The sequence below is a fragment of the Hylaeus volcanicus genome, chromosome 8, assembly GCF_026283585.1.
Source record: "Hylaeus volcanicus isolate JK05 chromosome 8, UHH_iyHylVolc1.0_haploid, whole genome shotgun sequence".
NCBI classification, from domain to species: domain Eukaryota; kingdom Metazoa; phylum Arthropoda; class Insecta; order Hymenoptera; family Colletidae; genus Hylaeus; species Hylaeus volcanicus.
In genome coordinates, this window is record NC_071983.1 from 3,392,614 (window position 1) to 3,416,465 (window position 23,852).

Consider the following 23,852-nt stretch of genomic DNA (forward strand, 5'->3'; position numbering starts at 1 on the left):
ATAAACTATTAAAGTACAAGGGTATCAGAGTGTCAGACCACAAACTATCAGAGCCTCGGATCACCAAATGTAGCGATATAACGAAGCATCGAAGTATCAATTGAAATATTATATTAACAAACGTCTGCCGTGCCAACGGACAAATAAGTCGTTGAACTCCCAAAGCTTCGCAGCCTTAAAATTCCACAAAACAGAATTCTATGAACCACGCCTCCTCCATCACCGAAGCAGCGAACAGGAAGCAGCCGCAAAATATAATCCATTCCCAGCGCTACGTTTCCTTTAAGCCCCGATGAACAACGTGTCCTCGCGAATAACCATAAATGCAACTTACCGCGCGGTATCCTAAAGCCGAATGGATTCGAGCCACCGCGTGCTTGTATGCAAACCTCTCTGCGAGTATTCTTTTCGGGGTAAATTATGGCCCCCGGCGTGGAAACGCGACGAGTCGCGTCGAGGAACAAGCTATTTTCGGATGGGCCCACGAAGGAGACGGAGAAGAGCCATAAAAACGGTGACGTTGATGGAGGGTGAAGCCGGTCGCGACACGGGGGATGATGGAGTTAAAGTCGAGGATGCAAAGGACGCACTCTCGCTCCCGGGATCTCGCAGTTTTTTTAAAGGGACGGAAGTGGTAATGACAAAGTGGCGAAGAAAGGTGATCGAAGAACAAAGTAATTTCAGATGAAAACGGCGGAGGAAAGGGGGAATCATAATAAAAAGTTTGCCACTTAAGGTTTGGCACGGCGGAGACGAAGGTTATTTTAAACGCGAGGAATTGCAAGAAATAAAAGATGGTTTTTGTGTAACTTGAAATAGCGGGAGAACCGTTCTATCGCTCGTTTCTTTGGAATTCTCTTGTTGATTTGTGAGAAAGAAAATTGCGAGAAGGGAGAGCCGTTTCGTTCGTTGATATCTCGGTGCGAATAAATGTAGAGATGTTATTCTGACTTTCATAAAAATTTCCAGAATTATTTTCATGATATTAGTATTTTATTACATTATATATCGATAACAAAAAAAGCATTTATCATTTTGACCTAGGAACGATGAAAAAAGAAATACGGAAAAACATTCGTTTCTCGAATTTCATTGCAAAAACCGAATGTGAAAATATCGTTTTTACTGCGAACAATTTCGATGAAAAAGAGAAAAAGAACAAGAAAAAATCTGATTCTAAAAGATTTATCTGAACACTACGGAATTGTTAGAAACCGGAAGGTATTGTTCTATATCGTCACAGGGACTACGAGTGACACACCGAAAACAATGAAATGCGAGGATCGATATTTACAGGATCTTTATTTCGGTAAGTGAACAAAGTATGCCAGCTTACAACGTTCCATTCGAAGCTGCGTGGCTCAGCTTCGCATTACATCGTTTATGTGTAACATTAACCTCTTAACTATTACTTAACACGATCAAGTGTCTGCTATTAACCACAGCTTTACGTCTCACGTGTTGTATATATTGTTCTTATTTAACGCCGTTCGTTATGTTTATACCTTACGAGCTACTCTATACACTATATGTATACCTGACACTCTCACTCAACACTCGTCACCATAGTTCTGTTTATTTTCTCACGAAAGAACTAGGCAGTCGAACGACTCCAAAATAGAGTCTCTTTTAAAATTAATGTCAAGTAAACAGATGCAAGTCCTAAATAGTCTCTTGTACGGAATATTTCCAGGTAACTTACTGGCCAAGAAAAATATTTTTCGTAGCCTTCAAGGTGCGCATGAACTTCGAATAAAAGGAAACGTTTGGACTCGCAAGCATTTCCAAATTGATTCCAAGTAAAGAGATGCAAGACTAAATTTTTCCACAACGTTTCCACATCATTTTCGCGCCAAGAAAAATATTCTTCTGAGCCCAGAAGGTGAACATAAATATCGTATAAAAGGAAACGTCTATACTCGTACGCATTTCCTCTCGATTAATTCCTCAAAGGAGATTTCATTTCAGGGTCAATTCTCCTGCCTAGACCTTTCGCCGCGACTTTTAAAAGCCGAGAACTACTCGTCATTCGTCCTCTACGTTTCCTCGCCCATTTGCGCTTTCCACGCGCAGCTTCGAAATTGCAAGTTACGAAACGAAAACATCGTGAAACGCGATGAAAAATATTGCCTCTGAAACGCACCGAATAGCAAATAAATCGTACAAGGGCGCCGGATACGTTTTCGAAATTCGATTAATCAAACATACCCCCACGACGAATCAATGCTTATCCACCTAACGATTTCATGCTAGACGTAGATGTAGTTTCGTTCGAAAATTTATAGTTCTTTGTTTTTCGCGACCACTTACGAACGCATTTATGTGAAAATAATGTTACGATTGCAGCGAGTCAAAAAACCAAAGAGGCTGATGGAATGTGTTACAGAGTATATAATAATAGAATAGAAATATTAATGGAATATTTAAGAAAACTCTGATACAAATTTCAATATCTGTTTTAATTTTTGTCCAATCCGGATGAAATTTTTTTTTTTATAGTCCCTTCGAGATTTGTCCAATTGAACAAACGAAATAAGACAGAGGAGTCTCGATCGCGTTATCCGTAATGAAATGATTGAGGTTGAAACCCGGCTGACCCGATTAAAACGATCAATATTTGCCCAGAAATAAAGGTAGGAATTTAATTTCCTTAAGTGTTCGCAAATCTGATTACGTAACTGTTTTAATTTACGAAATGGCTCGCTTTCTTCCTATACAAAGTATGCGCGTTCATAAGCGCTCGCGGGATACTTCTTCCCGAAAATAATTCGTGGTCGTTAAACGTTGAACGACATCGCGATAAGATTACACCACGTCGTCTGTATACACCGACTACCGTAGAACTTACATCGCTAAACACGCTTTTAGATAGAGCATCCGCTTAGGTTTATACAGTTTTTAGTCCCACGTTTAGGCGACGCACGAGCCCGCCGATAGAAACGATTAGTTTGTACCAGAGACGAGCAAGAAATATCTTTTGAAAATCTGGTTGAAAACACTCGACAAAGTTGGAGGCTAGTTGTGCACGAATGTAAAGAATATCTACGTACGGAACATCAAACAGCTTTTTGAATAAAACCGAATTGCCTGATGCGAACGAAGGTAAATAAATTCAACTGCGAGAGACTAAAATTTCGTTCGGTAAAGAAATTCCCGTGAATATTTATCAAAGCGGCATGGAAGGTCTAATTCCGTGGACTGACATTTAAAAGACACGGTTTTATAAAATTAAGAATCCAACCGACGGTGGATAATCAGTTCGTAACGATTTCGCTAATGAAATATGGAGAGAAATATAAAAACAACATCGAGTAAAAAGATTCGAATATATAATAAACCTTTAGGAATATTTTTAATAACGCGAAAGGAATTATTTTTAATTGGTACGGTGGTGTTTAACGGTTTTTAGGATCAAAGTATCAAATTTTCTCCAAATCTTCAAAATTGATATTTTTATTGGCGGTTCGCGATCGTCCAGAATGAAACGACGATGAATACAGCACCGAGAACACCCAACCAAGGTTCCACCTACGAATTTCCGCTTACTTATGCTATGTACACACCGCATGCACGTCTATATATAGACACCCTTATCGTCTACAAATATCAAAAGGATTCACCCGATTCTCCAGGCCACGCGGGGCTTCGATTCATCCCTCGCTCTCTCTCTGAAGCCACACACCTCTCGTAGCTCGCCTTTAGGTGTCCTTAGCGTTTCCCCCCCCCTCGCACCGTCGATAACAGCGACACAAAGGCGAGTCACGGGGGTGTTCGCGAAAAATAGAGTCAATTTACGGGGGCAACGTTGTCGAACATGATTATCGAGCAAAGGGAAATTTCCACGTGACAAAGAACACAACAAATACAGCTATTACAGGTAACTTAAAATCTTATTACGGGTAACTTAAGATTACATATCAATCGGGAACTGAAAGGAAGATCCTGCGAATCGAACGAAAACGAGTCACACCAGGATTCGTTGACCTCCTACTACATTATATGAAAAATAAATTGTGAACTTCAGGACAGATGCTTTCCTACAAGTTTATTCGCGATTACTCGAAGTAGCAGGTCTCTGTTGGAAAGCTAAAATAAAATTCGTGCAATGGAAGGTTGACACGGCACGTAACGGAACGTGAACTCCACCAAAAAACGAAGAATGAAAGATACCGTACGAAAGACACAACTTCACCAGCAGAGCCCGAATGATCATTTCAACGTAAAGGGCCCGTCCAGTGGAGAACGTATTTCCCTTTGTTAATCGATGGTTCTACGTGGTCTACGCGAGCCGTTCGTTATGAGAGTGACGCGGATCCATCCCTCTTTTCAAGTATAAAAAACTTTTCCACACCTGTCTACACCGAAATACGAACGTTAATTGACTGATCCAGGAAAACGTGTGCTAAACGTATCGATGCCAACATAAAGATACGTGCGTTGCGAAGAAGAACATCATGCACTTTGTGGAACCCTAACCTTATCTCAATTTTGTTTTTTAAATTCATAAATAAATACAATAAATAAAAGAACTCGTACAATAAATCCTATCCACCCTCCACTCTTTGCTCGAATAAAAACGAAACATATTCTCGAAACGACCCCTGCGAAATCTCCATTAAAAAATAAAAAAGAAAACCTCGGCAAGTACCACTCTCATGGCGAACGGCTCACCCATTGTCATCGAGTCAGGATACGATGGCCGGCGATCGTAGGGTACCCAGAGGCCGCCATGGCCTCGATCTTTGGAAACGATCTCCGTACCTCTCAGACTCGGTCACGCCGACTCGCGAGCAGTGGATCCCGCGTCGATCGATCGGCCGATGAAACTAAACGACCCTCAACGTCGGGGATCGTTCACTACCCGTGATGATAATAGATCTTGTCCTTGCAGTTGCAAGTGGCGCCGCAGAACTTCCGTCGTTCTCTACCCTCCTTGGTGTTCGTCTCGCAGACCCAGGCCCGAAACGTCCTCACCAGCTCGGCGCAGTTCGACCAGAGATCGGTGTAGTAACAGGCGTTCGTGCAGAGCTTCTTGCGCGTGCAATGGTCCTTGCACATGCTGCAAGGCTGCCCAGGTACGTAGGGATGGCCCAGGTGACCCTTGTAATTGCCGCTGCGAACAGGAATCGAGGGGTGGTTAGCTGGGAATCCTTTGGAACCACGAGGACCGCTGGATGAGTATAGAATTCAGCAATTTTTACAAGCCTCAATGAAACCTGGACAAGAGTAAACTTTAACTCGCCTATGAAGAAATGCAGTGAACCCTTCGTGGGTAATTTTAATAAGAAATTAATGTGCCTCTTCCCTCTGGAATTTAAGCAAGCATATCAGGTATGCGTTGACTGTTAAACACTGAGTGTTGCACGCGATTTAACAGAGAACCGTCGGCCCGCCTTTACCAGTCCCTCGACGCCTCCATTTTCCCCTCGTCGCCAAAACACCAGGGAACGACCTTAAGCCAATTTCCAAACGGAGCGTCGGCCACAATTAATTTACATTTAGAGTATTTTTGCCGCGGTCCCGGCCGCAATCATCGCGCCGTGTTTTGAATTCAAACGGCCGGCTGCCCTCCGTGTACGTGCGAAATTAATTACGAGATCGCGCCAAACACGGGCGAAGGAAAATTATGGCTGAACGCCGGAGCTTTTTTTACTCGTAAACACTGCTGTTCGAGTTAGAGAAATTAATCTATTAAGAATAAAAATAATCGAGGTAAGATACCAAGATTCCAACACACGCCAGCTATGTATCAATTGTAACTAGACTACGGATATGCAAAAATATACAAGGATGTGTACAAATATATGAATATTCAAAACGTTACACCATCCGTAAGACGAAACATACTTCGACCTACGCTTCTTCATCTGTGAAAATAAAAATATAAATTTGCATACATATCCGCAGTCTAATTATTTCAAATTGTTTCGCCGTACTTATTTATATCGCGGCGAAACAAGTTGCGTGCATACAACGAGACAGTGTCGAGGAGGAAAAAGCTGTTTCGAAACAGCACGTGCACCATGTCGAGCGACGGAAATTCTACTAGATTCCACGGCGCGGTTTAATTGCCGAGAGATTTGTAGCGAGTCGCCAAAAAGTGGCCACGCTCGGGAAATACCAGGAAAAGATGCGTTCCCCCGTGGGAACTGGGTCAAACATCGGACGAAGTCGGTGAAACGTGATTCGTTCGTTGGCGAAAAGCAACATTCGCTTGTACGAAGCGTGCCAGAAGAACGTGCGAAACGCGATGGTCGTCGAAATCCAGTCTATTCCAAGTCGGACCAGGAATACTCGCGATTGTCCGCTGTTGCACGAACGTCGAGCTAATTACCTTAAACAGGTGATCGATCTTTTCGATCGTGGATCGCGTTTCTATAATAAATCGTCGACGATCCGATCGACTTGAAAATAGGTTACACGCATCGGTGAGAATAATTAATTCGCGAAATGTCCTCATTCTGGAACGCGAGATAAATCACGAGAATAACGGAAAGCCTGGAATGAAAGTGCACGGTACGTTGGCGGGTGCACGCGCGGTGGAGCAATCGTGAGAAGCTCGAAGGGAATACGTACGAGGTGCTTCAACTCCTCATAGACGAGCGTATTGTTGGTAGTCCACATTGTATCGCGTTTGCTTTAGCTGCTCGTTTCCCGCGTTCTTTATTCTCCCCTGACGAGTGGTTCTTTCGCGGTTCGGCTGCTGTATTGCGCGCTTCGCTGTTCCGACGCGTTCCGAGGGAACAACTCGATAGTCTTGGCCGAGAGTGCCAATCGAATCCTATCCTAACGAATCAATTATTTCTATAACTGAAATAGATAACGGAATCCTTGTCCAATCGTAGAATAAACAGAGAAATTTCATCATTCCGACACATTTAAATGATTCACAATTTAAGGCTCACTCGATCGACGAGTTGACTCTTCCAGGGCCGGTGCAGAATCATTTTTAAATTGTACGTCGTCCTGTTCAACGTCAAATATCTCCAAACACGAGTCGATGCCTTCATTCTCAACGCAAAGCCTCTCTCAATCGTCGAGTTAATTCGTCCTGCCACAGCGCAGAATCATTTTCAAATGTTATCTCGTTCCATCCAACGACAAACATGCCCAAACCCGAGTCGATCTTTGATTCTCAACGCAAGGCCTCCTTCGATCCACGAAACAACTCGACCTACCCCAGTGTAATATCATTTTCAAACGTTACCTCGTGCTGTCCAACGACAAACATCCTCAAACACGAGTCGACCTATCCCAGAAACACTTCCAAACGTCGAGTTAACCCCTGCCTATCCCGGTGATTAAATCTATCCGCGCTCAAGCGAACAATACAGAGATCTCTGTCCACGCGGAACAATCCCGTTTCCAACGACGCCAAACCGCGAAGCGCAAGATTAAACCTCCGCTAACACGGAAACGGCCAAACATTTTCGAAGCACGCGCGCGTTACACGACCACCGGAACACGCTGTATCTTTCAATTGGGAAGGTAATCCTGTAAAAGCTCGAGTCGCGATTGTTATTCTCCCAGCGAGCCACTTTCCACGCGTAACGGCAAACGTAAAATGAAGTTCCCGGGCCGTTCGGAGGGGAACAAACATCGATATAATGGAGTGCGAGAGTACGCGCAGAAACCACTGAATGGCTCTTCCGGTTGGTGCGATACCGCGCCGCTCCATTATCGGTAGTTACAACCGAGGAGAAGGCTGATTGTACGCGGAAAAAAAACGAATCTATAATAAAGTCTGTGCACGGCGTTGCTTTAATCTGTATGCTCACCTTGGGGCGTAGTTGCACACGTACATGAAGAAATCCTTGCCCAACGGACCCCTGCCGCCTGTGCAGTGGCTAACCCCGCAACCAACCAGGTGCGTCGTCGCCCACGCTATCTGGGTGTAATGGCCGATCTCGTGCAGGTCGTTTGACTCGTCGTCCCCGTACTTGTAGTCTTTGTACTCCATATACCACATCCTGATGGGGAAGTTCCTGCGAACAGAGGGGTTGAAAGGTCAGAGGTGCGTCCGGGAATTCTGGCTGCATTCACAGAGTCGAGTGGAGGGATGAATGTTTAAATAATACCGTCTTAGGGTGCACCCTAGCAGGAAGGAGGGAGGCACTTCGATAAAGGATTGAATAGAAAGTGTATGCTTCGTTTTACTTTGCTTAAGTGGTATTGCACAATTTTCTGACTCGAACTGAGAAACTAGAAATGGGGAGAGGGGTTGCCAAAATTGGCCTACTTTCGAGTAGAGATCCTTCAAATTATAGTGTTTGGGTACGGAGGGCGACGCATTTCAATGAAAGACTGAATGGAAAGTATACGCTTTGTTTGACTTTGAGCTATTGCCATTCTCAAACTGTATGCCAGAATTCGATAGAAGAACAATCCTCTGAATTAGTGTTTGGTTGCGAAGGATGTATCCCAATGAGAAAGGTGGTTTCGTTTAGACTCCAATGAAGCTTTCTCCATTGAAATGTCCCGGTATCAGGGAAGATAATAGAAGGAACGTTCCGTTCGAAAGAATCGTATGGAATCAATTAAAACGGAGACGGACGTGGGGCTCCACGGTTCCATCGGAATTGTTCGCAGGACTGAAAGACGTGGAAGTGACATCGGTGACAATTCTTCGGCGAACGTCAACAGGTGGCTCCCCGAGGAGACCAACGAGTGCGAAAGCGAGTTATCGTTAGACAGAAATAGGACAATAGCGAATTGTAATCCCGAATAGGTCGAAACTTTCGTGTCTGAACGATAATCAGCTCTTTCACTGAAACGCTACGGTCTTCGATGTACGGGAGCCAGGAATATACCTGCGGTGGAACATCCTATTCATAGCCAGACGACGATATTTGGAAGAGGAAGCTTTTGGATAATCGATCGCCCAATTTTCTAAGATTCTGTTATATACTGTAGCAAACGTAGTATGAATAACAGAAGGCGATGAGTTTGAAACCTTTAAAATTACATCATTTTCGTGCAGTTGAACGCTTCCTGAAATAGGACACTCGGTATAATATAACGACGAATGAAATTTATGTCACTCTTGGGCATAAAATAGAAATTAATTGAACAACCAAAGAGAATGGAAACTCTTTTCGATCGATTTAAAGTAGATCAAGCTTGTAATTCTAATTGAACCGACTTCGAAAAGGTTACTCAATTCCTTGCGAAAATGTCCACTCAGGAATTGATAACGCAAGAAATTTCCAGCATGGAAAGCAGATACGTTGGTTTTTTCCCTAACGATGGCGGTCGTCGCGAAAAGATAAAAAATTCAATTAATCGAAGCGTATCGACGGACCAATTCAACGAGAATAGAAATTCGATTTTCACTGGTATTTCACAATATCTGGCAGTTGGAATTCCGCACTTCGTGCGCCAGAATTCCGCGGTTGCTCGGGAACCGCGAAACAATCATCCGCTGTAATAGATCTACCTTTCAGAAACGAATGGGCTCTGCGCGTGGCAGCGTTTGAAAGAATACTCCCTCGTGCAAAGTTAAACGTCCACTGTACCCTCGTTATCCCGTCATGTGTTTAAAAAATAAAAAAGTGGGTCAAATTGCACTGGAATTCAAATAAAATTAGAATTAACACGTCGACTGCCAGTCCGATCCACATTGAACTGTATACAGGGCTAAAAAATTTTGTCTCGAAACAATTAGAAACTATAGAATCTAACACTTGTCGTATCGCTTATTTTGTATCCCTATAAAAATTAAAATTAATTGTTGAAGTTGAAGTTGAGTGAAAAGCTCTGTCACCCACATATGGATAACGTGGCGATCAACGTGTTAAAATAATAAACTTCGGAGCTCACCAAAGGGTTCGTCCCGTTGTTATGAAAATGTTTTGTCCGCTCTGGCCGAAACCGTCCAAGTATAGGCCAGTTGCATTGTCGTGGACCAATCCCAGACACTGATTAGCCCACCTCTGCGCCGATTTAGCCAAACCTGGATGCCACTTCTGAAACAATCATTTCGTCGGAGTTAGTCGCGTTAAAAGAACCGGAAGACACTCGTTCCAGTTTGGCCCATGAAACCAAAGCGACCGTAAGAAAACGCCGCCTCGATTATTCGAACCGGTGTCGTTAATTTCCCAGACAACGAGCCCTGTTATAATCGTAACAGTTGCGATCCAAGTTCCCTCGTAAAAATTTATAGCTTCCCTCGACGACGCGATATTGCATCCCGTCGTCGAAAGGGTGTTAAACTGCTCGCACGGACGCCTCCGCCAGGACGAGTATCCCTCAGACACTTGTAACTCGCCCACGCGATGTCCATGAAGATTACACGGATAGCGAGAGCTAGCGTTCGCCTCGTCGAACACGATTACGCAGGATAAACTGTTTTAAACAACTGTCTATTAAGATGCGAGGGTGTGGGTGGTCCCTCGGGTATTTCAGAATCAAAGTCAGAAATTGATATCTAATTAGTTCGCGAATATCACGTACCCTCTTTGAATCGACGATATATATATATTCTGCTTCTCTTAATCGATTCGTATTCCTGTCTGTCTAAGCTTCACTTAATTTCAACTCACTCTTCCGAAAGATGAATTACTTTAAAATTATAATGCCACGAGGCTCCTTCGAGACTGAATATTTAATTCGATTCAGTTAACGTTCGCGATTAAATTTTTACAGAATCGCTTCGCATCTAGATTTCACATCGTCGACGATTTACATTTCATTTTCAATCGATACGAACCAGAATAATTCCGGTCTGCAAACTATTCGCGGGAACGTTCACCCCCTCCGACGCAGACGGAATTCTCCCCCTCGGTATTTCGCAGTTAAAAAATTTCGACGCGCTCGTATATCTCGGCGAGGGATGAGTATAATGGATGGATTCGCCGCGCGTACAGCGACGGCGCGATAAATTTTTATGAGGCCGTTTAAAATGCAAGTTTTCTCGCGAGGGTATACGGCGCGCTGTATAAACGAGTTAACGGCGTGTCGTCTTGCTTCCAATCCGACGTAACGAACCCCGTCCGACGCGAATCAAAAACGCGACGTACGCGAGATCCTCTCGGGACGAAAACGAGTCGACTTTAGGGCTCGATACTTACGCTCGCAAATTTTTAAAGCGTCGCGGAAACACGATTTGCAGAGACTTGAAACTCTTCGGAATTGCCGACGTTATTTCAGATTTTTAGAAACTTACAAACGATGATAGTCTTGGTAGTGTTGAAAGTCTTTCAGAGACTTTCAGAGACTTGCAAACCACATATGGTCTTGACAGTCTCGAAACTCTTTAGAATCATCAGGACTGTTAAAGTCTTTAAAAATGATAAAGACTCGCAAAGAGTTGAAAGTTACTTTGAATCTTCTGGAAATTCGTTCCTCGACTCCAGACGTCTCGAATCGCGTTACTAGTTTCCAATTCGAAATTATCTCCGCAAAGCGAACGAACCGAGCTATTTCATTCCAGAATTAGATCTCCCCCCCCCCTCCGCCCCTCCCCGCCACCGTCTACGATTATTAATTGCACCAGTGTTTCTATTAACGCGCTTCGTTCGCGATGCAGTGCAATTATTTCGGTTAAATGGACTCCAGACAATTAGACTAATTGTATCCAGTTGAGCGTCCGGTATCCAGGCGTCCCTGTGCTCGGTCTCTTTTGTGAATGCAATTTAAACAATCTTTCGCCCGTTTTACGTTCGAACGCGTAATCTGCTTCGTAAAACTTGTAAAACGCTTAGCGTTTCGGGGAGACTTAACGAACGACGGCGTTAAAAAAGTACGCGTCGCGCTCAGCTTAATTTCGGGAGTTTTGAAACAACTTAAATTTTCCTTTTACACAAGGTACACGTTGAACTCGAACGAATTCCCTCGCAATTCATTTCTCGAAGTAGATCTCATTTCGGCGACAAGTATGTATCCGAATTCATTTTTGTCTAGGCTTCCTAATCAAAGTATACCTGAAAAAAAAAAGAAGAAAAAAATCATAACGAGGTATATCGAAACCGATATTTAAAAGAACCAAGGAAGACCAATCTTTGAATATCTCGAATACATCGATCATCGTGAACGTTCGCATTAATGTTGGCAGCCTCGAAGAGGGCCTATTAGATCCCACGCGTCGCAGGCAGACTCGCAAACAGCGCCCAAGAACTCCCACGCGTTCCCTCAAAGCAAAATTACCAGCGTATTCAAAGGGACTCGTCGAACACGTCGCTCCCATGTAGAACCAATCTTGCATACCGACGAGTGCAGCGGGATTCGATTATTCCTTTGCACTTGATCAAGTGCGACAGCCTCCAAGTAACAGGCGATTCGTGCGACCGTTTAAAAGCGTTCCGAAGCGGATCGTTGACCGTTCGAGCGAGTGGAAACATCTGTAACGCGGCAACCTAACGACCGTGTGTTCTCCTCGGAACAGACAAATCCCCTTTTCGAGGAAGCAACGAGCTGCGTACCCGGGTCGCGTTTTCTTTCCTCGAAAAACAACCGAGCCAGCTGCTTTTGTCGCGCTGGCTAACGAAGCGTAGCCAAGGACACAAAGACAACCGACGTTCCAGCGAGTTTAACCCTTTATTTGCTAATGCCGGGGACGTCATTTTCGCGTACGGCTTAATTGGAATTTCCACGTCGACTGGGTCAGGTATTACACCTTCGTATTCTTCGTGGTAACCCTTGGAAGTGTCTCGGGGGAGCGAGTTATGAACGCTGAGATGACGAGGAGCCCCTTTCCCGCGGGATGTAACGATATTGGAGATCCTTTCTTGACGGTGGTACGAGTCTGACGTAGGTATCTCGCGTCGAATATTCGTGAATTTATATATTTATGTATATATGCATGAATCTTCGTACGCATATCGATACATTCAGGTAGTTATAACAATTTTGGTTGCTCGAATTTTAGCTGACACTAGAAAGCATGCTACAAAAGGACCCCATCAAGATTTACGGATCGCCTCTGCGGGAATATACTTCGTGTAGAATTATATCATATACTTTCCGATCGTCTTGAGGCAAAGGTTCTGTCTGGTAGCCAACGTGTCAACGTATCCATCCCCTTCGGTAGCACCCCAACGAGGGTCGCAACCTGTAACCCCGTAAATATTGAAAGCCTCGTGCTTCATTTGGCTTGGCAATCCGGTCACGTTGTTACCGCAGCTCGGCAGAGAGTTCGCGGTTAGAGGTAACGGGAAAGAAACAAACAAAGTGTTACTGGGTCGTTTCATAGAATCCTCGGGAGCGTGCAATTCCTTCGCAACGTATGATACCGAAAGATTTCCGGCGGATACTTCCATTGCGTTATCGATCCCGCGCAATGAAATCGAAGGAGAACGGCATTGTTTATACCAAAAGCGGCCAGGCCTGATTATGTAAACTGCAGTTCGTGCGTTAAGTTTAACGTCTCGTCGGGACAAACACGATCCGAAAGTAATTTCCATCCTTGCGATAAAGCCCGCGGGATTTCGGTTTAGCTCTTTCTCGACCGAGCGTTTCGGAAATCGTAAACGAAGTACCGATAGTGCTTTCTATTGGGTACTTTTAAACGTAACGAGAATGCTCGCGGAAGTCGACGGAATCGATTCCACGTTCTGGAGAAAATAACACGGAGGAGTGGAGTGGAATGATTAGTTTTCGTTTCAAGAAAGGATCGAATCGTAATTTTTTATGTTTCAAGGATGGGTTCGCGCAGCTATTGTAGCCAAGATTCAAGAATTTTTTTCACGAAGATTAAATAGAGATTTTAGTAAGTTTAATAAGGGAATTAGGAGACGGGATTTCCCCACAGAGTACACTGCGACATCGAAACCAGCATCAGCATCAACAACAACAGCATCAGCACCCGACGAGAAACCAAAATCTCTCTCGTGGACTTTCTTGAGAAAAAAATCTCCCTCCGTTTGTCAAGCAAGTTTAATAAATCTTCAAGGTGTTGGTCTCGGGTACCAAGGAACCCCCAATTCTAGTCTGGAACTAGCAGTGTCGGCAAAATTGCCCCGAATATCAGGCAACATCCCGGACCCTGGTCCCTCGAATCGTTCAGAAATTGTATCTCGAAGGTGAACGAGAACGATGAGTCAGGAAAAGGCGAGCGTCTTTCAGAGCGATCACGTTCCAACATGGAGGTTCGTTGTCCGTGGACGCGAGCTCTCGCATCGGTAAAAACAGCCCCACGGCCCTGTTCGTCTCCTCTGAACGCATTACGGTCTCGTAACCCTGAAAAGACGCGAGGCGAGGGCCGCTTCTCAACCCCTTAAACCTCCTCGCTTCCTCGATCGGTCTTCCTCGCCAGGCTTTGAAGTTCCATCGATTTCGCTGGATCACCGGGCGAAATCCCGCGGCGCGGATACGCCGTTGGTAATTTTCCAGCACTCTTCCAGATGGAATCGTCTCGGGATTCCTCGGGCTTCCGATCCGTGGAAATTACGATTGGCTCGCGCTTAACGCGATCGCCTCCGTCGAGATTTGCGTTCACGGGCAAAAATTGGGATCGTGGCTCCGCGGAAAGTTGAGACTGAGGAGATTGGAGGCCGTTCGTTATCTCTACTTGGTTAGATTGTTTTTTGAGAACTGAAGCGTCTTTCGGAGACGTTCCTCTACGCTCAGAGAGCGCTTAGAGTTGCGAAGGATTGGGGGATGGTGAGCTTATCATCGTTGGCAAGTTTGTGTTCACGTAGATTTCTTGGGAAGAGATACATTTTATCGGTGTGATAATTCCTACGTGGTTTTATGCATCGACCGTGTCAAGTCTTGTCATGTCGCGCAAAATAATTAGATTTCATCTGTCTTATTACTCTTGAGATACAATCAACTAAAAGAAAATAACAAATCCTTTGTTTAGACAATGTTAAATTCATTCAGATACGAAAAAAAGAATTTTCCACTTTTCCGTGTGATGCAAATGGTTTGATACTATTTATAGAGTCTTGAAAGAGGATGGACTAGAATTTTTCAAATTTTCTAAAACCAAGTCCACTCGATGAGCCAATAGTAAATTAATTATTTCACCCCGACGAGAACAGGAATTTTTCATCGAAATTCCTTTTCGTCCTTACAGGGAGGAGTTACAAGTGCCTCGGGAAAATCAGAAACGCCCAATGTAAATTTTCCGATACATAATCGATAGGAAGCTTGCCAAGTACTTACCATTACGAGCATGTTAGCGGCGGAAGGTTTGACCTGGGTGCGAAAGTGGTTGTGAGTATCGACGATCTTCTGCCTGACCTTGCTGTTGCTGGTCCTGATTAACTTGACGGGCACCCTATCGCCGTAGAGCCTCGGCGCTGCAAGCAAAGGCAAACGTTCCTCTCAGGTCGCGATAACCGATATTCGTTGCCAATAAAAGTCCTCTCTATACGCGTTGCTCCATTTCCTCCCCCTTTCGCGGCGGAACAAGTGTCCGCTTTAAAGGGGAATATCGACTGCTTCGGCTACGTCCAAACGAGCAATAACATTCTATTTTCATACCCTTCAACCTTACAGCTGCCGCTGGATGGGACGCGCCATCTCGGAAATCAGATGCAGCGAGAGAATTTCCCTTGGAATACGGCTACTGGAAACGCGTTCTTTTAGAATAACGCGTTGAAAGGTTTCAAAGTTTCTTTGGTAGAATTAAAGGAGCTCGAGAAGAACTCGAATCGTAGAATCGAAGAAGGCTAGAATTCAAAAGAAGTCTGAAACTGACGAATCGAACGCATCGAAGAATCGAGAAACCGAGGAATCGAACACGTCGATGAATGAAGAAATTGAAGAATTGATCGCACCGAAGTCTTCGGACACTGAGGAATAGAAGAAATTAAAAAAATTGTAAAGAAACGAAGAATTGAGAAAAATGTTAAAAATAAAGACTTTAAGAGCCCAAGAGTTCAAGATCCGAGTATCGAAATATTAAGTACATCGGTTTCAAAAAAAGAACTCAAAAATGTATATTGTAAATGAAAACTGAAGCTCGCTGCAGAACTGATTTATTACGAGCGTCGTGGTTCTCTAAATTCACCCTCGAGTAAATACGGAGTACGAGTTTCTTTGGGACGCAGATTCGACGACAGCTGCGTCGAGGATTTTCGCCGCGGCGCAAAACGAACGAGAAAACCCTTTCCTCGACATCAGCAGACCATTTTCTGGCGAATCTATGGGCGAACTTCTGTGTCAGGGACTTGGCGAAAAAATTCGTGAAAATTATGAGCCCCGGATTTATATTGAATCTCGATAGCGCTGTACCCAAAGCTCCCTTGTAGCTCCTGCAGATAAATGCCGCTGTCTTCGATCCAACCACGTCGATTCAAACGTCGGAAAAGTTTTCTAAAGCTTAAAGAAGATTCTTAATGTTTCCAAAAATGTCAGGCCCATTAAAATCGTATGTTCGCGACATAAATTACGGCTCGATTTTCCGATTAAAAGGCCAACATTTGTCTAAGGAAATTCCCCGCGAGTTTAACTACGGAAGATAAACGTCGTGAAGCGATGAATTATTCCCGAACTTTGTTTCGAACCCTAAGTAGGATCGACCATTTGACCCGAACTCGTGAGCGAGCTATTCACTTTGCCAGGAGCTGACCCACGATGGGCCAAATGTTAAATTAGGGTCTGAGATTGTTTCGACCGAGATTTTACCAAGATACGAGTGGATAACATCTGATCCCTCGAATTCGTAACCCAATAAATTAGGATCGCGAGGAATTTACAAGGAGATCAAGTTACAAGGAGATCTTTGTCTGCGCTCGGGAGCTTAGCGAATGACAGTGGAGATTGGCTGATTTGAGAATGGTCTCAACAACCGATAATTTCCAATGATTCCGCGTGACCTGGCAGCCTAACTCTGTCAGGGTGAATTTAGTATTAGGTTGTCCTGAAAATTTCTTTCGCGAGTTGTATGCGATAATAAGTACGCGATAATATAAAAAAATTCATATATTATAATTGCAGAGTAAAATAAATTCCTATTTGTGTTCAATTTTTAGGTAGGTACGTTTGCAAACATTTTATAAGGTAAAGATGCATAATGATCCGCGCGGTATAGCAATAATTCAAGGTGTATCGACTAGCCAGAGAGTAACTATAACTAAAATAAAATGTTCAATTCAGAAACCAGGGTATGCAATTAAATTTCCCGATACGAAGTATGTTTTCGAAATTAAATGAAACCCATCGTTATCGCGAGAATGTTACTTTGGGAGCTAGTTTCGTTATTTTATCCTCCTCCCGCGTGATTATTGAAACTTCACGAACAGACCTGTCATTGCAGACCGCTTCCGAGTTATAAATGCGTGCTATCGATGGAAACCACTCTGTTAATTATACCATACTTTAAACTGTATTCTCACGTCGTGCGCGTTATTGTATTAATAAAAGCGACAGAGTGTTTTACGTTTACATCGAAATCCTGCTGGACATCATATTTCGCTCACTTTCAACGAGTTCGTTTCAAACCGTGCACGGCGCTCGTACGAAATTATTTGTAACATTTCGCGTGCGAACATTTACAAAAAGAAAAAACACAGAGCGTTCCGTGACATGTGGTGGAATTGACAGACAGGGCTTTGTACACGCAAAAGTGAACCGAAAACGTAGAATACATTTTACAGACGTACTAACATCTACGATATAGTTTTGCAGAAAAAATTACTTTTGAGGACTGCGTTATGTTATTTGCGCGATGTTAGCGTGCGTGAGTCAATTATAAAAACAGAAATAGAATTTTTGATTACACGTTTTTATCTTTACACAGGTAAAAACATTGCGTTCGAGCGTGATCGACATGTCTATCGAGATCGAATAAACAAAATTCCGGTGAAATGCGGGCCCCAAACAATTTCAAAATTGTTCTCCTCGAAAACAAGGCAAGGATTGTAAAAACTTCATTCCACGTTTCCGATTTTATTTTTCGTGTAAAATAACGAGAGCAAAAATGTTCTCCAAAATTCTACTAAAATTACGACGTACTAGTAATAATACTAATCAGAGTATCATTTATATTTCGTGGACATGTTGAATTTCAAGCTCGCCACCGTAAACATCTAGCTCGAGTAACGACTAAAATGAAAAATAGGCTAGCCCGTGTGTACGGACATAAATTGTTTGCAGATCACAATTCGCGACCCGCATTTTCACCGATAATGTTCACCGTGCCGTTGAAACCGAGTTGAATTTTAAATATCAGAGGTAAAGACCGTGGGAGTATAAAACAGAAGATATCAGAGAGCGCGAAACATCCTTGTTATTGCGCGAGAAAATTTGCGACACGTTCTCGTATCTTCGTACAGGTTTTCTTCTGCATAAATTCTGCTCGTAGATTATGGAATTCCCCGAATACTCGCGGAACTATAGCGGCGTATATACGCTACAGCATCCCTGAGCATTGTTTACAGATACTTTGTATCGCTACTTTTTTCCAACCCCAAAAATAGAGACGACGAAGATCAGAACCGTAACAGCTGCGCATAATTAATACTCGTGGAATTTTTCAGGAAACCTCTGCGGTTAAAGCTTTGGAACGATTGCTATTATTAATCAAAAAAAGTGAGAGCAACTTCTTAGACACAATGGTGAAATTTTTGTCATCGCGAGTCTTTTATATCGTTTTCAGAATACCTATTAGCGAATGAAAGTTGGATAAGGAGTGTTCGATCTGCGTGAAAATTTAACGCAAACGTTAAACGAGTCTGATGTCGTATTAGAAATTCCACCTACAAAATTTGTTATTGGAGGCTTCGGAGGGAATACAATATGTACGCATTTTCATCGCGATGCAAGCACGAAGTCGGAGACTCCGCGTTGAAGTCTAGCTGAATGAAACTTTCAAGGCTTCCACGACCTGTATTCGTATCAACAATAGGGTTCCCGATATAAACCGTGTACACAGCATCCCGTGTAACCAGAGCAGTTTAATTCTACGTGGTTAGGAGGGAATATTTTTCGTACAAATGGTCGAGTGAAGTCCGTTTTAAAGGTTTCAGAACGGAACATTGGACAGTCCTAGCAATTAGCAACGTTTTCGGAGGTGGAAGGAGAGAAACGATTGAAATAAATGATACTTTACTGGGTTTACTGCGATGCGTCTTCCGTGGCACGGCCGCCGGCAGCGCCAGAGCTATCAGGACGATAATCCACAGCCACCTCATCATTTTCGATTACGACCTGGAACACACGAACGGACATGTTATCCCATAAAACTGATAAAAAGTTGCAGGGGGAATTTAAAACCTTAAGGGGACAGCGTAACATCCGTGCGATACGATGTAAGGCTTGCGTGACTCCTCGAACGCCCATGTAGTTGGAAAGGAATTATGGTTTCACGCGCTACGTACCTCAGAAAATACTAATTCCTAGATTACCATATTTCATTTCACATTTTCCTAATAATAATATCGTTGCGGAAGCACGAAGACGTCGTGTGTCTTCTAATTATTTAAAATTAATCGTCTAATTTTTCTATCGATTCTCTTAATCCTCACTTGACCAATTAGTTACACGTGACCACCCAACAAAAAATATCACGTCGTCTTTGAAGGTTTCCTTGGCGGTGTACGTATTTCAAAAACCTGGAGCGACTTCGCCAAACGTAAAAACGTGAAAATAAAACGGCAAGTCAGGAAGACTGCGTCCTGCGAAAGTGCACTCAAGGGCTGCGAGTTTCCTCTACTAAAGCTGGACTTTTTCAAAACAGTGCGCTCGAACAGATTAAAAAATTAGAGATCTTGTAGAGTAAGGTTCACGGAAAACCGTGATATATTTCTTTTTTATACGATGTCCACCAGGATCTTTTAATAAAATAATTATTTCCAGTGGTAATATTACCCTGTTTGTTATACGAGATCGTGAAAGCTGAAACGGAATAATCCTGCTAGCTTTCGCGTTGAGTAATGGTTATGGTTCTTGAAGAGTTTAATTTAATATCGATCAGGCGCAGAATTTGTTTCTGTATCGCTTTATTGCCTAGGAAAATGAAGTTTTTATTCGAACCAAAATTTATTAATGTCCCTGGAATTGTATTTATTTTTATGGTTTTGACATTCAATTTTCAAGAAAAATTTAATTAAACATCTCGTTCAGATTCTATTTAAATAAATGAACGGTTGTATAAACTTTGAAATCGGTGGGTGCAATTGTTTTTCAGAAATAAGCCACGAAACATTTTTCAATTTCGGGGTCATCAAAGTAGGCTAAACTGTTAATGTCGCGTCCCCTTTAGGTCTCTTATGTTTTCATTTCCTGCTCTTTTCTGGCCGGCTGCTTCGCTTCTCGTTCCTGATTTTCCGTTTTCGCGCACGTACGCCCGCCTATCAGAACCGGATACGAGCACGCGACGTCATTTCGTCGCGGAAAAGGGGAAGATAAGAAGCTTCGTAAGAGGTTTTCTTTAATAAATACCTCGCCACCGGCGAACGGAAACATTATGAAGCCAGCTTACGCGAAATAGTCTCGTTCGATGTGGAACACGAAGTACAGACTTGCAAAAAATCGAAATTAATTAACTGAAGAATTGAAACGAAGGGTGCAACATTCTATTTAATCTTTTCGCGAGCAATTTTCGCACAGCCGTTTCCTGTCACGATCCTTTGGCCTAAATTAAAGTATCAGCAATTCCATAGAGTTTCAATAATATTCATTTTTAAGGTCCTTTGTAATTCAATGGTAATTAACTTTCATTCCACTACACCCCAAGCAAAGGAGTCCGACCATTTAATATTCAATTAACCGTTTCCTTTCTTTGGAGCCCATTTGATATCGTTTTACAACAAAGCTCGTCAATTTGAAATTTCGTTATTTTAAGAACTTCGTCGGGGATCATGTCGCGAAATTCGCGTTACGTTGAAAACCGTGAACGAGGAAACTCGTGTCGTCTCCGCCTGCCATTAATCACAATTCCCCGTTTCAGAGGCAAATTTCATTATTTAGGGAACGCGAAACAGGGATGTCCACCGTCGCGACGAGGGCTGCCGACGTCAGTGGCAGAGGAAACTGCCTCAAAGGCGAACAACGTGAACGAAGACAGATTGTGTTAAACGTAATCGGTGACGTGCGCCTCGAAAGCGTATTTGCCAACGTTTTTCACGTGTGAGTGCTTTGACTATGGCGCGGAAAATCGGACGATTAGGTGGACTGATATTCTCGATAATCGATAGACTAAACCATTTAAAAAGAGCTAGGAACGCTAAATATTTTTGGTTGCGACAGTTTTATTCTTTCGGTACTTCTATATTTATTTCGGATTGGTTTTGATCAGTTTTTGATCGTCTTTGGGGTAGATTTTAGAGGGTGATTGCATAGGGCGAAACATTCGAGACTGTGAATTATAAAATACAGTATTTTATAGACTTCAATGAACCACGCTAATTCCATCATCTTATTCCATTCGGTCATTCCATTCATCGATTCCATTAAAATTTTAATATATACCAGTCGTACATATCTGCAACAAACCAGCGAACCATCCCTTGGTTTGCATTTCGTCCCGATCGGGCTTGTCCATCCTCGCCAATTTCAGTCTGCTTATTCAGCGAAAGGAGTTTACTCTTGGATAGGTTTGAAATTTTGCCAAACATTCGCTGCTCGGAGTAACGTTACACTTTCAGCCTCGATACCTGAGAGCAAATGGTTCGCGAGCTCGTGTCCCGTGCCGATTTCAAGCTCGACCGATCAGAGATCGATGGAAAAAGGAGGAAAAAGCGTTACAACATCAAAAGAGACGCGAGTGTTTCCTCTATATCATGGACTACTTTGCATCGACTAACCTGAATCGTCTCAGACATTCCCGAAAGCGAGGGAGAAGGGTACGAGGGAGATTCCAAGCAGCGAAAATATAAACGAAAGATGTAAAAGGCGTCTGCAAGGGAGAAAGCATCTTTGATGTTCGATTTCGAGGATATATAACATTAAATCATGGTACTTCGATACAGTACTATATGATTCTCTACATTAATCATAATTAAACGTACCAATAACTTCGAGCAGCTGCGGACAAACGCGAAAAATTTACGTCTGCAAGGGAATTCGTTTCCTTTTAAAATTATTCTCCCCGTTAAACGGTCCAAATTTTATGCAAATATTCCCCAGGCCGATAAACAAAAACGTGTATCGCGGAGAGTCGTAATTCAACCGAAAATTAATTTCACCCGCGATCCGTATCGCGGTACAAACCCACCGTATTTCATCGAGATCCCTCTTTTGCATACAGTAAAATTACCTCTAACAGCATTTTACTTGGTACCCTCATTGCATTCCAATTAGAAAAATGAGCAAGCATTACACGAGCCAAGGGAAACCACTGGAAAGGTACCAAAAAACGAAGCAGACATTTATTCATAAATTCGCGATGTAGCATTCACCCTGCTCCCAACTCGATGGACACTACAGGGTGTCCATGCGATAACTACTTCAACAGAGGGTTGAGGAAAATAACAGGGCTCAATTTTGTTGTCGTTGAGAAAGAGCTCTTCTTTATTTAAATTAGAAATATTTATTCGCTACATTTCTTATTAATTCAGTCGCTTGTCTTTATAGAATTCTAAAGTTGATTGAATTACCCAGGTTTTTATAGTCTCCAGTCTCCCACTATAGACTGGAGGCTCCTTAGAATCGAGATACACTCGACGAAAATACGTTTAAATCTACGACCACGGTTCTTCGCGACCCACTATCGCTCGAGAGATTTATGTTAATTAATTTTCTACAGAACCGAATATTCCGCGTTGCTAATATAGAGGATGTTCTACTAATACACAGAATATTCCGCGATCCACACGGCGCGTTCGAGTTGATTATGATTTAGAAGATTTCTCCGAGTTCCATAAACTGGGTTACGAATCGGTCCCGAAGCACATACACGAGATTAAAGCGTAAACTAGATCTGCAACACTCTCCAAACACGATGACGCGAGGTGCACGCTCCGATATTTATCTCATTCTGCGATAAGTAAATTCAGACGTAGCTCCACAGACGCCCAGTCACCGAAAAAGCAAATAATGAAAGCTGGCGAATGTAGAGTGGCAAATATGGACGAGTAAACATCCCAAACGATAAGTTGCTAAATAAGGAACTGCATGGCGAAACGAACATGCCCGAAATTATATTAAGAACATTATTGCATAATTTTATAACGTATTTCTACGCTTTTCTTACTTTCTATCATAGAATTTTCGAATTTGAACAGTCATAGTGTTTGTCGAATTATGCAAGTTAAATAAATTTACGAAAAGGGGATTCAGTTTTGGTGGACACCGTATAGACACGGAGTACGTTCACTCTAATTTGTTAGGATGCTGAGAGAGGACTGTCAAAGGTGGAGGCTGCGGTTTTCGTGCCTCGATGCGAGTAGTAATAGCGTGGATAGGGTCAAGCCAAGTCTGACCAGAATTCATCTCGACTACTGAAGCCACCTACTTCCGTCGGAATTATTATCGGGATTTTCGCATGAAAACTAAGCAGACAATGGCGAAATAACGAGATGCAGGACGAAGCATCGCGCACAAAAGACCACATCATTTTTAACGAGACGTATCGATATTCAAGATAGAGGCAAACTCGTAGAGCAACTGGGAACGAAAGCCATCTTTGGCGAAAGAAAATTTATATTTTGAAAGCTTTCAGGAGAAGAGAAAATGGTGGCCTTTGATGTCCAATGTTTTTATGTTTCATTATATACACTCCTGCGTTTCAGATTCTAATTGATTTTAAGACGATGTATAATTACATATACTAGGGACATGAGCACTAAAAATTTGAGTTTAACTCTATTCTACTTGTAGAATATTTGACGATGAAGCTTTTAAAGAGACTTTGCATTTGAAATTCTTATTACTCTCCCAGAAATTAATTGAAAAAAAAATGATACAAATCCAAAATCCAGGCTTTTCTCCAAAAGGAGCTTCGCCATTAATATAAACATGCACAA

At 42.8% G+C, this 23,852-nt stretch overlaps 1 protein-coding gene across 3 annotated transcripts in view; it reads right to left on the reverse strand.

Moving 5' to 3' along the window:
• Positions 1-1,283: 1,283 nt before the first annotated feature.
• LOC128880835 (cysteine-rich venom protein-like) overlaps positions 1,284-23,852 on the reverse strand; it is a 61,885-nt gene continuing 39,316 nt past the window's right edge. For all 3 annotated transcript variants that reach the window (XM_054131323.1, XM_054131322.1, XM_054131324.1), the window contains exons 2-6: positions 18,998-19,095; positions 15,106-15,242; positions 9,820-9,965; positions 7,779-7,985; positions 1,284-5,113 (exon numbers count right to left, since the gene is read on the reverse strand). In XM_054131323.1, the coding sequence (XP_053987298.1) occupies positions 4,858-5,113; positions 7,779-7,985; positions 9,820-9,965; positions 15,106-15,242; positions 18,998-19,082 (831 nt within the window). In that variant the 5' untranslated portion in view covers positions 19,083-19,095 and the 3' untranslated portion in view covers positions 1,284-4,857. The remainder of the gene's footprint in view (positions 5,114-7,778; positions 7,986-9,819; positions 9,966-15,105; positions 15,243-18,997; positions 19,096-23,852) is intronic.